Source organism: Salmo salar, chromosome 01 (genome assembly GCF_965601325.2).
Source record: "Salmo salar chromosome 01, fSalSal1, whole genome shotgun sequence".
Lineage (NCBI taxonomy): Eukaryota > Metazoa > Chordata > Actinopteri > Salmoniformes > Salmonidae > Salmo > Salmo salar.
In genome coordinates, this window is record NC_138291.1 from 79,153,292 (window position 1) to 79,165,594 (window position 12,303).

General features: G+C 42.3%; 1 protein-coding gene across 1 annotated transcript in view; it reads left to right on the forward strand.

Moving 5' to 3' along the window:
* hpse2 (heparanase 2) overlaps window positions 1–12,303 on the forward strand; it is a 115,866-nt gene that overhangs the window by 62,737 nt on the left and 40,826 nt on the right. The window contains exons 4-6 of the mRNA XM_082967811.1: window positions 1,648–1,821; window positions 3,227–3,398; window positions 6,425–6,472. Coding sequence (XP_082823937.1) covers window positions 1,648–1,821; window positions 3,227–3,398; window positions 6,425–6,472 — 394 coding nt within the window. The remainder of the gene's footprint in view (window positions 1–1,647; window positions 1,822–3,226; window positions 3,399–6,424; window positions 6,473–12,303) is intronic.

Here is a 12,303-nt window from a genome sequence, read left to right on the forward strand (position 1 = left end):
ATTTGAATCTTTAGAAGCTGATAAATGTGCTGGCCTTAACAAAGCATTGAGCTGTCATATGTTGACAAATTATATTGACAGAGAGAGAATTCCTTACATCAGTTCTCGCCAAGTCCTGGATTGATATTTGGAATAATGCTTTTAGCAGGGATAGTCTGGGGAATATGACCAGCGCTCGGAGCTGTAGTATGTGTGTTTTTGTGTGTTTGTGCATGTGCATATGCATATGCGTGTGTATGTGTGTGTCTGCAAAATGATGAAACACTCGCAGGAACTACTGAAATCCTTTAGGGAGTAACATCAGAGGTTTCCAGAAACAATAGCTGCTGGTTTCCAGAGACCCTGGCTGCTTAATGTACCATTTATCTCAATAAATCTGGATAGATTATTGTATGTTAAACTTGGTCCCACTTTAAACAAACTACAACTTATTAAGGCTTTATATAGTATACATAACGTTTTCTTAATCACAATATAAATGCTTCACAAATCATCTATAAACTAATGTCATACTGTATAAATGGTATAAAGTGTGACATAACAGCTCCCTATATAGGGTGCATTGTGTGTGTGTGTGCGTGTGTGTGCTTCAAAGACTCCATCTCAGCAGGGGACTCTAATGAGAATATAAATCAGTCTTTCTGGATCTGGACCTAGGAGGGAGAAACGATAAGACCCCGTTTAGGGACTTCACACGCACACACACACTGACATTTCACATGTCAAGGGCATTTCTTCACCATGTGTGGACAGACCTATGTCATTTTACACATATAAAACACAGCCTTTTGAACCATATCAAGTTCATAAATATCTTTAGAGAAAGTTTCTTTCTGGACTTCTCAGTCATGATTTATTTTATTGTCATATCTGCTCAGCAGGCTGCCGTTCAGCTATGCCCTTCACCTGGTCTTCATCAGCAGGCTGGGATATCCATCAGGACACGTCACCACACACACACACACACACACACACACACACACACACACACACACACTCCCCTGGGCGTTGTATAGGCCTGGTTAGATGTATGGTTGGAATTATCATCCAGTTAAATGATCACTTAATCTACAGAATTGAAACATTAAAGGTAAGGTGGACTGTAGTACTGTAGAGTTTAGATGATCAGTCAGGCTCAGATTGACGGAGTTAGGTAAGGTGTACTGTAGTACTGTAGAGTTTACATGATCAGTCAGGCTCAGATTGACGGGGTTAGGTAAAGTGGACTGTAGTACTGTAGAGTTTAGATGATCAGTCAGGCTCAGATTAAAGAGGTTAAAGATTAGAACTAGGAACAGGAGTTTTTCAGGACGAGTCGGGGATCACTTAGTTTCGATAAATCATTAAATCTGTGATAGGTTTGTACCTACATATATACCCACAGTCAAACATGAATCTAGCCATCTAATGTGGAGTTCCCACCACCACTGATCCTATAGTAGGAGGGGTTAGGTCCAGATGTTAGACAGGGCACCGTTTTTCTAGCTGGTTTTACCTAGCATACTGGAAAAGAAATGTCCCATATCTGTTTTCAATGTTTATAAATAATTATTTGTAATAAAGTTAGCCCGCCCACATTATGATTGACAGTTACCTCAAATATTTTGAAAAGAAACAAAGTTACAACTGCGTCTGGTTTGCTCCCAGCCAGGTCTTTAGACAAACTGTACAACTTTGCCGAGTGTGCTGGTCTGCATCTGGTCCTGGGGCTCAACGCCCAGCAGAGAAACCCTGACTCCTCCTGGAACTCCTCCTCAGCACTCAGCCTCCTCAAATACAGCGCCGGGAAGAAATACAACATCTCCTGGGAACTGGGCAACGGTCAGTATCTACACAACATTATATACTATATATTATATCATTTATGCTATTTAATACAGAGGAATTATAAAACATTAGATAACACTGTACTTGAAGGGTGTATACATAACGCATCCCAAACACCTTTATGAAACCATTTATAACACCTTTATGAAACCATTTCTAACACCTTTATGAGTGTAGCAGTTTTTGACTTAAGTTGTCAGAGAACACGTCACCACACACACACACACACACACACACACACACACACACACACACACACACACACACACACACACACACACACACACACACACACACACACACAGGGTCTAACATGACATTTACAATTGGTGCACCAGGGCTTATTTTGAAAAATAAGTCATGATTGAACAGAAGCCATTCAGAGAGTGAAGAAAGAGTAGAGAGAGAGAGAGCGTAGAGAGAAAGGGCATAGAGAGAGAGAGCGAGGAGAGAGAGAGAGAGAGAGAGAGAGAGAGAGGGGAGAGAGGGGGTGGTGGGTAATTCGGGATGCTCAAGTATGGAGTGGTTTAAAAAGGAGAAGGTAACAGCTGATTACTTGCTCAGTGGTGCATCTTTGACCCGAGAACACCTGCCAATATGACAGACACAATCAGTATGGCCAGCAGGGGGGAACTATAGAGGTCTGTGTTTTTATTTTGGTGGGAAATTGAGCCTCCTTTTGGCTGAGACCATCAACACAGATGGAGAGAGAGAGAGAAAGAGAGAGAGAAAGAGAGGGATAGAAAGAGGGAGGTGGGGGACCTCCCTGTTATCTTGGCCCATTCTCCTGGCAAGGCCTCCCTCCAGCAGCATTACAATAATAACAATTTAGTTATCGCTCACTTACTGGGCACTGAGAGAAACACATGTTGGACAGTGCCTCTCTCTCTCTCTCTCTCTCACACACACACACTCTTACACTCTCACACTCTCTCTCTCCACCTCTCCAACACTCTCAGTGCTTGTGTTGGACAGCGTTAGAATTGACACACTCTGTTTCTTTCTGTATTACTGTGTACATAGGGTTCCATTCAAGGACAACATAAACATGTCAGTACTGCCCAAGTTGTGTTTAGCAGCAGACTGAGCTAGAGGGGGTCTGTGATGTTAAAGTGTTGAAGTGTCTGTTCACTTATGGAGCAAAGATCCTCCCCCAAGGTGGAAAACTATCTGACCAAGACAAGCTCTCCAGAAACAGGATTTAACTGGGTAAATAAGCTGGTAGGATGTATTGACAAATGAACCTGAATGAAGATCGAAGTGAATGTCTATTTGTTTTAAAGATTGCCATTTGCGCTCCATCTTTCACCAGAGTGGAATGGTTACTGTAAAATTGTGGATCATACTGTTAATATCACTTTCCTGACCTTTAATTTTGTCCCTCTCTCCATCTCTCCAGAGCCAAATGGCTACCGTAGCATGATGGGTCAGACAGTGAACAGTACCCAGCTAGCCCAGGACTACACCCTGCTGAGAACGTTACTGCAGTCTGTACGCTACTACAGCCGAGCACACCTCTTGGGCCCGAACGCTGGACGACCACGCAAGAACGCCATTCTGCTGCTCGATGGGTGAGTCGCTTCACTGACACCGTTGTCACTATATGGCCACACTACAAGGTCCTGAACTATGGTATGGAGTTATCTTTTGTAAATGTGATTTAAGCAACACACACACACACACACACACACACACACACACACACACACACACACACACACACACACACACACACACACACACACACACACACACACACACACACACACACACACACACACACACACACACACACACACACACACACAGACCCAGTGTTTATGTAGAAGCCTACAGTCTGATGGTCCCAGGCCCTGGTATAATTAAATAGGCTGTCAGCTGTATAGAGCGTCAGTGGATTGATAAGGTGGCCAAGCGATGTCCCACCTGTCCCCTCGCTCTCTCTTCTCTCCTCTCTCCTCTCTCTTCTCTCTCACAGACCAGATAATCTTTGTCTAGTCCTCTTATACACATTTCCACCCCTCTATCTTAGACACACCATTCGGACTTGCCAAAAGTAGTGGATTTGTTAGGTTAATTGTTGGATTTGTTATATGTTAAATGGTGGATTTTTTCCACTCCAAAAATATGTATTTGGCAGAGCAGAATTTTTTTGCATAGCTGTAGGATGCTTATGTACACTGTACAAAATATATATGCAACATGTGAAGTGTTGGTCCCATGTTTCTATAGCTGAAATAAAAGATCTCAGAAATGTTCCATACGCACAAAAAGCTTATTTCTCTCAAAGTTTGTGCACACATTTGTTAACATCCCTGTTTGTGAGCATTTCTCCTTTGCCAAGATAATCCATCCACCTGACAAGTGTAGCACATCAAGAAGCTGATTAAACAGCATGATCATTACACAGGTGCACCTTGTACTGGGACAATAAAAGGCCATTCTAAAATGATCAGTTTTGTCACACAACACAATGCCACAGATGTCTCAAGGTTTGAGGGAGCATGCATTTGACATGTTGACTGCAGGAAGGTTCACGAGAGCTGTTGCCAGAGAATTTAATGTTAATTTCTCTACCATAAACCGCCTCCAACATTTTTTAAAAGAATTTAGCAGTACATCCAACCAGCCTCACAACCTCTTCGTGTGGGCGAGTGGTTTGCTGATGTTAATGTTGTGTACTGAGTGCCCCATGGTGGCGGTGGGGTTATGGTATGGGAAGGCATAAGCTACAGACAACGAACACAATTGCATTTTATCGATGGCAATATGAATGCACAGAGATACCGTCACGAGATCCTGAGGCCCATTGTCGTGCCATTCATCCACCTCCATCACCTAATGTTTTAGCATGATAATGCACGGCCCCATGTTGCAAGGATTTGTACACAATTCCTGGAAGCTGAAAATGTCCCAGTTCTTCCATGGCCTGAATACTCACCAGACATGTCACCCATTGAGCATGTTTGGATGCTCTGAATCGATGTGTATGACATCGTGTTCCAGTTTCCGCCAATATCCAGCAACTTCGCACAGCCATTGAAGAGGAGTAGGGCAACATTCCACAGGCCACAATCAACAGCTTGATCAGCTCTATGCGGAGGAGATGTGTCGCGCTGCATGAGGCAAATGGTGGTCACACCATATACTGTCTGGTTTTCTGATCCACAGGCCAACCTTTTTTTAAAGATATCTGTGACCAACAGATGCATATCTGAATTCCCAGTCATGACAAATCCATAGATTAAAGCCTAATTTATTTATTTCAATTGACTGATTTCCTTAAATGAACTGGAACTCAGTAAAATCTTTGAAATTGATGCGTTTATATTTTTGTTCAGTATAATAAAGGCAGCTAAAAATAGATATGCCTGACGTCAATGTTTTGGCTAGAGCTTTTCTGTAGGTACACATCAAAAGATATAACATTTATGTTAGCAATACTAACTACTATACAACTCTTACTTACTATAGCTGAGCTGATGAGTTTGATTTCGAGAGTCTTGGAAGACCATTTCACACATTTGTGAATTAGGAGGGAGGTCCTCCTCTAACTCCTCCTCCTCCTCTCTGTTCTCCTCCTTTCCCTCCACCGGTCTTTCCCCTGGTTTGACCAGTCTTTCCCCTGGTTTGACCGACCGGTCTTTCCCCTGGTTTAACCGACCGGTCTTTCCCCTGGTTTAACCGACCGGTCTTTCCCCTGGTTTAACCGACCGGTCTTTCCCCTGGTTTGACCGACCGGTATTTCCCCTGGTTTAACCGACCGGTCTTTCCCCTGGTTTAACCGACCGGTCTTTCCCCTGGTTTAACCGACCGGTCTTTCCCCTGGTTTGACCGACCGGTATTTCCCCTGGTTTAACCGACCGGTCTTTCCCCTGGTTTAACCGACCGGTCTTTCCCCTGGTTTAACCGACCGGTCTTTCCCCTGGTTTAACCGACCGGTCTTTCCCCTGGTTTGACCGACTGGTCTTTCCCCTGGTTTAACCGACCGGTCTTTCCCCTGGTTTAACCGACCGGTCTTTCCCCTGGTTTAACCGACCGGTCTTTCCCCTGGTTTGACCGACTGGTCTTTCCCCTGGTTTGACTTTGTCTCACGGTCACAGCCTCTGTCTCAGGTGTGTGTGTGTGTGTGTGTGTGTGTGTGTGTGTGTGTGTGTGTGTGTGTCTGCCACAGTTGTCTGCTTAAGAAAACAAAGGCCAAATGGACGGAGGTAACATCGGTGTCAGTTAAAAGATGTAACCAAGACTAAACATCTTTAGCTGGTGAGAGTGCCTTTCTGACAAGCTGTTTAGATAGAAGAATCTAGACATGTCAGAAAGACTCTCAGACCCAAATAAGGAGAGTTTCAGGTTGAGACTACCCGGTCCTCATGTCTTGTTTCTCACGTGTCTCTTTGGCTTTAACAGTTAGAAATACACACACTCACTGAATCACACACGCGCACACACATACACACACATTGACAACCTGGTCAAGAAGCCAAGACATATGAAACTAATCAAAAGTCTGTGTTTTATTTAAAAAAATGTGTGTCATTCCAAAATGAAGTACTGGTATCTCAGTGGTGAACTAAATCTCTTGTGTTTTTATTCCCAGGTTCATGAAGAACGCTGGTTCTGTTGTGGATGCTGTAACGTGGCAACAGTAGGTATTTTACCCCTTTTTCTATCCTATATCTGCATACCTGTATCACTTACCTTCATACACACATTCCCTATATAATAATAATCATCATCATAATAACAATAAACAAGTTCTCATTCATAAAACCTCTTAACGTTTGTAAAGTAGAATAAAAATGGTTTCCAGTCAAACTGTTTCCAGGGACAAATGTTTTGAAGGCTTTTATAAAAAAAATACAAGCTATAGTGAGAACCAGCTGCTGAAAGAATGGCATGGTTTTAGTTTGGTATTTTCCCTCACACTCTCTCTCCTCTGCTTTCCTCCCCATTCTGACTTGTGGTGTCGTTTTTGAAGTGACTGAGCGGCTAAAGACATGTCTGGCTGTTGTTGTGGTTTGTAATGGTCATTGTTTTACAGGCAGGCAAGAGGAACTGTGGTTGACATTCTGAGAGAGCAAAAAAATGGCATCGCTGTCAGAACGAAGTAAAATAGTCTGTGCAGTAGTTTCAAAATAAGGGAATATTGCTGTTTCGTGCCAAGGTATTCACATATTTGTCTCATTAACACACGCACACACACACGCACGCACGTACAAATGCACACACAGACACACACCACACTGCTAGAGCAGGGCCTTGTTAAGGCCAAGGTCAGGCTAATTAAGGGATTGGGAAGAGGAAGGTTTAGCACCACCCACACTGGCAAAGTCAAACCATATGCTTACACACACACACACACACACACACACACACACACACACACCACACACACACACACCACACACACACACGTCCTGCCAATTACCCTCGTTACACAACAGGACTAGGTTTTATGCTAGCCAGACTGCGTGACAGATAGGCTGACCTCTATAAACCAACTTTTAACCAATAAAACAATAAAAGCTCTGAAAAGGTGCCACTTTGACTAACAGTGAAATACACTTGCATGATGACTAACCTTGCCTAAGATCTGAAGACACGCTACGTGAATGATTCGGTCTTGTGTTTTTCTATAGAGAGAAAGTTGCACCAATCCATCCATAATAGCAGCGCTTCCTATAGATGGTACATATTAGATTTGTGTTGAACAACTTGGTTTAGTTATACAGTTTACATATTGGAATAATTTGGCATGGAACCGCATGTTACATGTTAGGAACACAAAACAGGTGTTACACATGCTAGAGTGTATCTGTGAACAGACAGGTCACCATGCCTGTTGTCTCCCTCGGTCTGGCATTCTGTGGGGGAGCTCAGATAAGAGGGTTAGGGATGATTAGTGTAGCACTAAGCGTCCACACCTCTTACACACAGACAAGCGCGCATGCAGGCACGCACACACACACACACACACACACACACAAATATACAACAGGTATATCTTCCCAAGCTGACGCTAACATACACCTCCCTACAGTACATGTTTTCAATGTTCTCTTTCTCCAGTACTGCCAGAACATCCCCTGTCACTTCCCTACTGTTGTCTTCATCCTCATAGTGTGGTTGTGTTCTCTTTCAATGATTTGTTTTGATATCTCACATGAGCGTGATTCACCGGAATCTCATCATCTCAAAGAACCAATCACACACGTCTGTCGGATACAGACAGGTCGAGAGGCAAATGAGGTGAGCAGCTCCCCTCATCATAAAGAGCCACTCGCTCACCTTTTGATCAATCTCACCTCTCTTCCTCACAAACAGTCATTCTCTTAGCTCTCCTCAGCATGACTTGATCCGTTTTCCTGTTCATCTGTTCACAGGTGTGCTGTGAGGTTACTCCGCCGAGTGCAGGTTTTTCTTCTCTTGTCTTCTGTGTTGGGTGACTTTATCCCCCCCCCCCCCCCCCCCCCCCGTTTGTGTCCAGTACCCGTAATGCTCATATACTTGGATAGAACGAAAGCTTTGCACAAGAGCGACTAGCTCTTTGTGTGCTTTGTGAGAGACGCCTCTCTCGTCAACAGTTAGCACGGATTGTGGAAGCTATTATATTGGCCTATAATAGCAGGAGTTACAGCCTCCGGAAGGCCTGAGGGCTCACTCCACCAGGGGTATGGCTACTTCTTGGGCATACTTTCATGATGTTCTACCGACTAGACGTCACTGCATCTTCTTTGGCGTATACTGTCCTCAGTGTCGGGGCCTCTGAGGGTTGATATGTTGAGACTAACTGGCTTCAGAGAGCATGCTGTGATACGGGAGTTGGCCATATCCCTCATGTGAGATATCGAAACTAACAACTGAAAGAGAACTTAAGGTTATTTGCGTAGCCCCGGTTCTCTGATATTATGAGTGAGATGTCTCACCGCATTCAAATAAAATAACAGTTTATTGGTTGTGTATACAGTTTAGCAGATGTTATAGTGGGTGCAGTGATCATGCTTATGTTACTAGCTCCTAACAATGCCGTAAAATGTCCAACAAGTACACAAATAATAATAAAAAACAAGAAATCTTGAAATGGCAGAAAGAATCCAATTAACAACCCAAATAGCACTATAACATTCCCTACTAGCAAGAACTTGAGGAAGTTCGGCATGCTCGAGAATGATCAGAGGGTGGGCGAGTGGGGGGATGAGGGGAGGGGCTCACCTTATTCGCCACTCGACTTGTCTGTTTCCGACAGACGTGTGTGATTGGTTCTTCGAGCTTCTGAGATTCTTGTCAATCCCCTTCATGTGAGATATCTCACTTATAATATCAGAGAACCGAGGGTTACGCAAGTAACACGTTTTGGCTTAGCGGGAGTATTGCTCCATGAATAGAGACATAGAGACCATGTAGTCAGAAGACTGAACACTCAGCAAGAGGACTGATGTTTTTTACAGCTACAGTATATGTAGAAAGTAGAGAAAATAGAGATAGCAGTGGGAGGAAGAAAGAGCAAAGACTGCAGGAGGGTAAGAGAGATTTGTGTTGCTCTCCACACTATTCACTGTCCCGCCGGACCCGTAAATCCTGAGGGCCCATTCCCCTGGAGGGCCACATTTTATTCATTGGTGGAGCTTAGACCCTCACAAACACTCACACTCACACACACACATACACACGAGCGCACCCTTTCTCTCTTGTCTCCCTTTCTCTATCGCTCTCCTTCTTTCTCTCTCACTTGCCTCCTTTTTCTCTCTTTCTGATCCCTCCCTGCCTTCCTCCAATTCTTGTCACTTTCTCGCTACTCCCTCTGACATCTTAATACTCGTCTCAGACTAAATCTGGTATTTATCTACATCTCAACCATTCCACTACAGAATCCCTGCTCTGTTCTACTGCTCTGAGACTCACAAGTCAAGAGAGAGAACCATTGTAGAGGGGAGACAGAGTAGTACAGTATATAGATACAGCCAGAGAGAGAGAGAGAGAGAGAGAGAGAGAGAGAGAGAGAGAGAGAGAGAGAGAGAGAGAGAGAGAGAGGAGAAATAAAGAGAAAGCTACTGCTGTGAGGAAAGGTGATTCATCATTGTCTTGGTAAAGAATGTAATTCCAAATAGAGGATACGTTCTGTTCTCTACAGATGTGTTCACGCTTTAATTCTTTCCATAGGTAGAGGAGCAGATCAGCAGACAGCTTCCCTACAAAACTACTGTGTACTATGTATTTTTGTCTGACAAAGTTGGTCATACATAAATGATATCATAACCCGGTTTGGTAGCGCTTTACCAGTTTTGGTAACCCTTGAGGGTAAAAGATTTTATAGTTTTCTTACAATTAGGTCCCACTTTTAAAAAACGACAATTTATAAAGGCTTTATATAGAATACATAAAGTCTTCATTAGCACAAAATAGATACTTCAAAAATAACTTCCTCTATGTACGGTACATGGTAACACTTTACTTGAAGGGGGCATACATACAGTAAGGCATTCATCACACCTTTATGAGTGTTGCCGAATCATTCATTAACAAACTTAATAATACATTAATTCTTCGTCATTCATAAGAAGTTTTCAAAATGAAATTCCCTTGAAATACTGTTGAGAGTTAGAATAGTAGAATACACAAGGTGCAATTTAGATATTTGGTTGTGCATCAGTAGTCTTTCTCTTGACAGTCAATTAGCCCATGTCAGCTAAACATTTGAATCATGGTCAAATTACCAATCGGGGGCTCCCCATTGATTTTGTAAGTCACTCTCACTCAGATATCATATTAAAAACGGCAAACATTTCTCTCCACCCATTGGCAAAATGTGTAAAATTCGTTGGAAATTAGCTGTAAAACTGCACATTTTTTCTCCCGGCCCCATGGCAAAATGTGTAGAAATGCAGCAAACTTTAAAACTGCAAAATGTTCTTTGTGGCCCACATCAAAGTTCTCCATTCGTGCTGTAAGACATCCGTGCTCTAATACACTATTCACGGAACTGGCTAGGAGCAGCACAGTTAGTTACTGTGTGCATAGAGTGTTTTGTATCCTCTCTCTTTCAGTGCTGCAGGATGCCACTGGGTAAACAGCCCTTGGAATTATCAATATTATCTTCACCCTCCAATTATGTTCAAAAGCCTATACACAGTAGATGTTCTGTGTCAATTTGACCCAGTATCCATTAGTGAGTACAGAACATACAGTAAGAAGGTGGATCTGAAGCAAACAGGGTACCTGGTCTACAGTGAGTCCTGGCCTGGAGCACAAATCGTAAATGTCATGTTAAGGCCTGCAGCATGTTCTCTGCCAACTTAAGCCATAAATATGTGTTCCTACGATAATACTTTGGGGGTTGGGTACTGTGGCTGTGAAAATACACATTTCTAAATAAATGTACATATAAAAATATATTTCTGTGTTACTGATAACTTTTTGTTCTGAAATGACAATTGACATATTTTGAAAACTCCTTATACATGATTTTGAAAAAATGTGTTATGAAGGTTGTTATAAATGATACTGCAAGGTGTTATGACTGGTTTCATAAAGGTGTTGTGAATGTCTTTTTTATACCCCCTTCAAGTAGAATGTTATCGTCTGCATTGCCAAATGTGACAAAACCAACTGTGTCAATTCCCCAAAAAAGGGTTACATGATGACATAACGTTATTGATAGTAGCCTAAACCTACCTGAATTCAATGGAAACACATACCATGTTAGTGGCACTCATAAACTGTAAATAGTGATTGCTTTAGATCAGGTACTGCCAAAAATACTTTGATAATAATTAGTATATTAGTAAATATAATTTATCTATATTAAACACCGTATACATTATCTTATGAATCTTTATTTGGGGCGGCAGGGTAGCCTAGTGGTTAGAGCGTTGGACTAGTAACTGAAAGGTTGCAAGATCGAATCTCCAAGCTGACAAGGTAAAAATCTGTCGTTCTGCCCCTGAACAAGGCAGTTAAACCAGTGTTCCTAGGCCATTATTGAAAATAAGAATTTGTTCTTAACTGACTTGCCTAATTAAATAAATGTTAAATAAAAAATGTAAGAGGTACTGAACCCCAAAAATGTTCTGGTTTAAAATGGGATTAATGCCGTTGATGAAGATGAGCAAAATTGTCTGTATAAAATAAAGAATTCAAGTACTGATAACCTTGTATATTATTTTACGCTAATTCAATTGCTCAGAGAAAGAGATTTTGTTTTACAAGTAATACTTTTTTTCTCTAAAAGATAGGGTTAAAAATTATTGACCCTGCTGTTTTCAATACCTTTCTATACCTTACCTAAGTCACCTTGCGAGGATAATGGCATTGAAACTTTTTCTAAAATGTTTTCTGAGATTGAATAACACATTGGGAGGAATCTTAGACCATTCCTCGATAGAGAATCTTTCCAAATCCTTGATTTCAGTCTGCTGGTAGAGGCAACCAGGTTTTTGGCTAAAATGTACTAGTACTGGGTTAAGTCCATGATGCCGT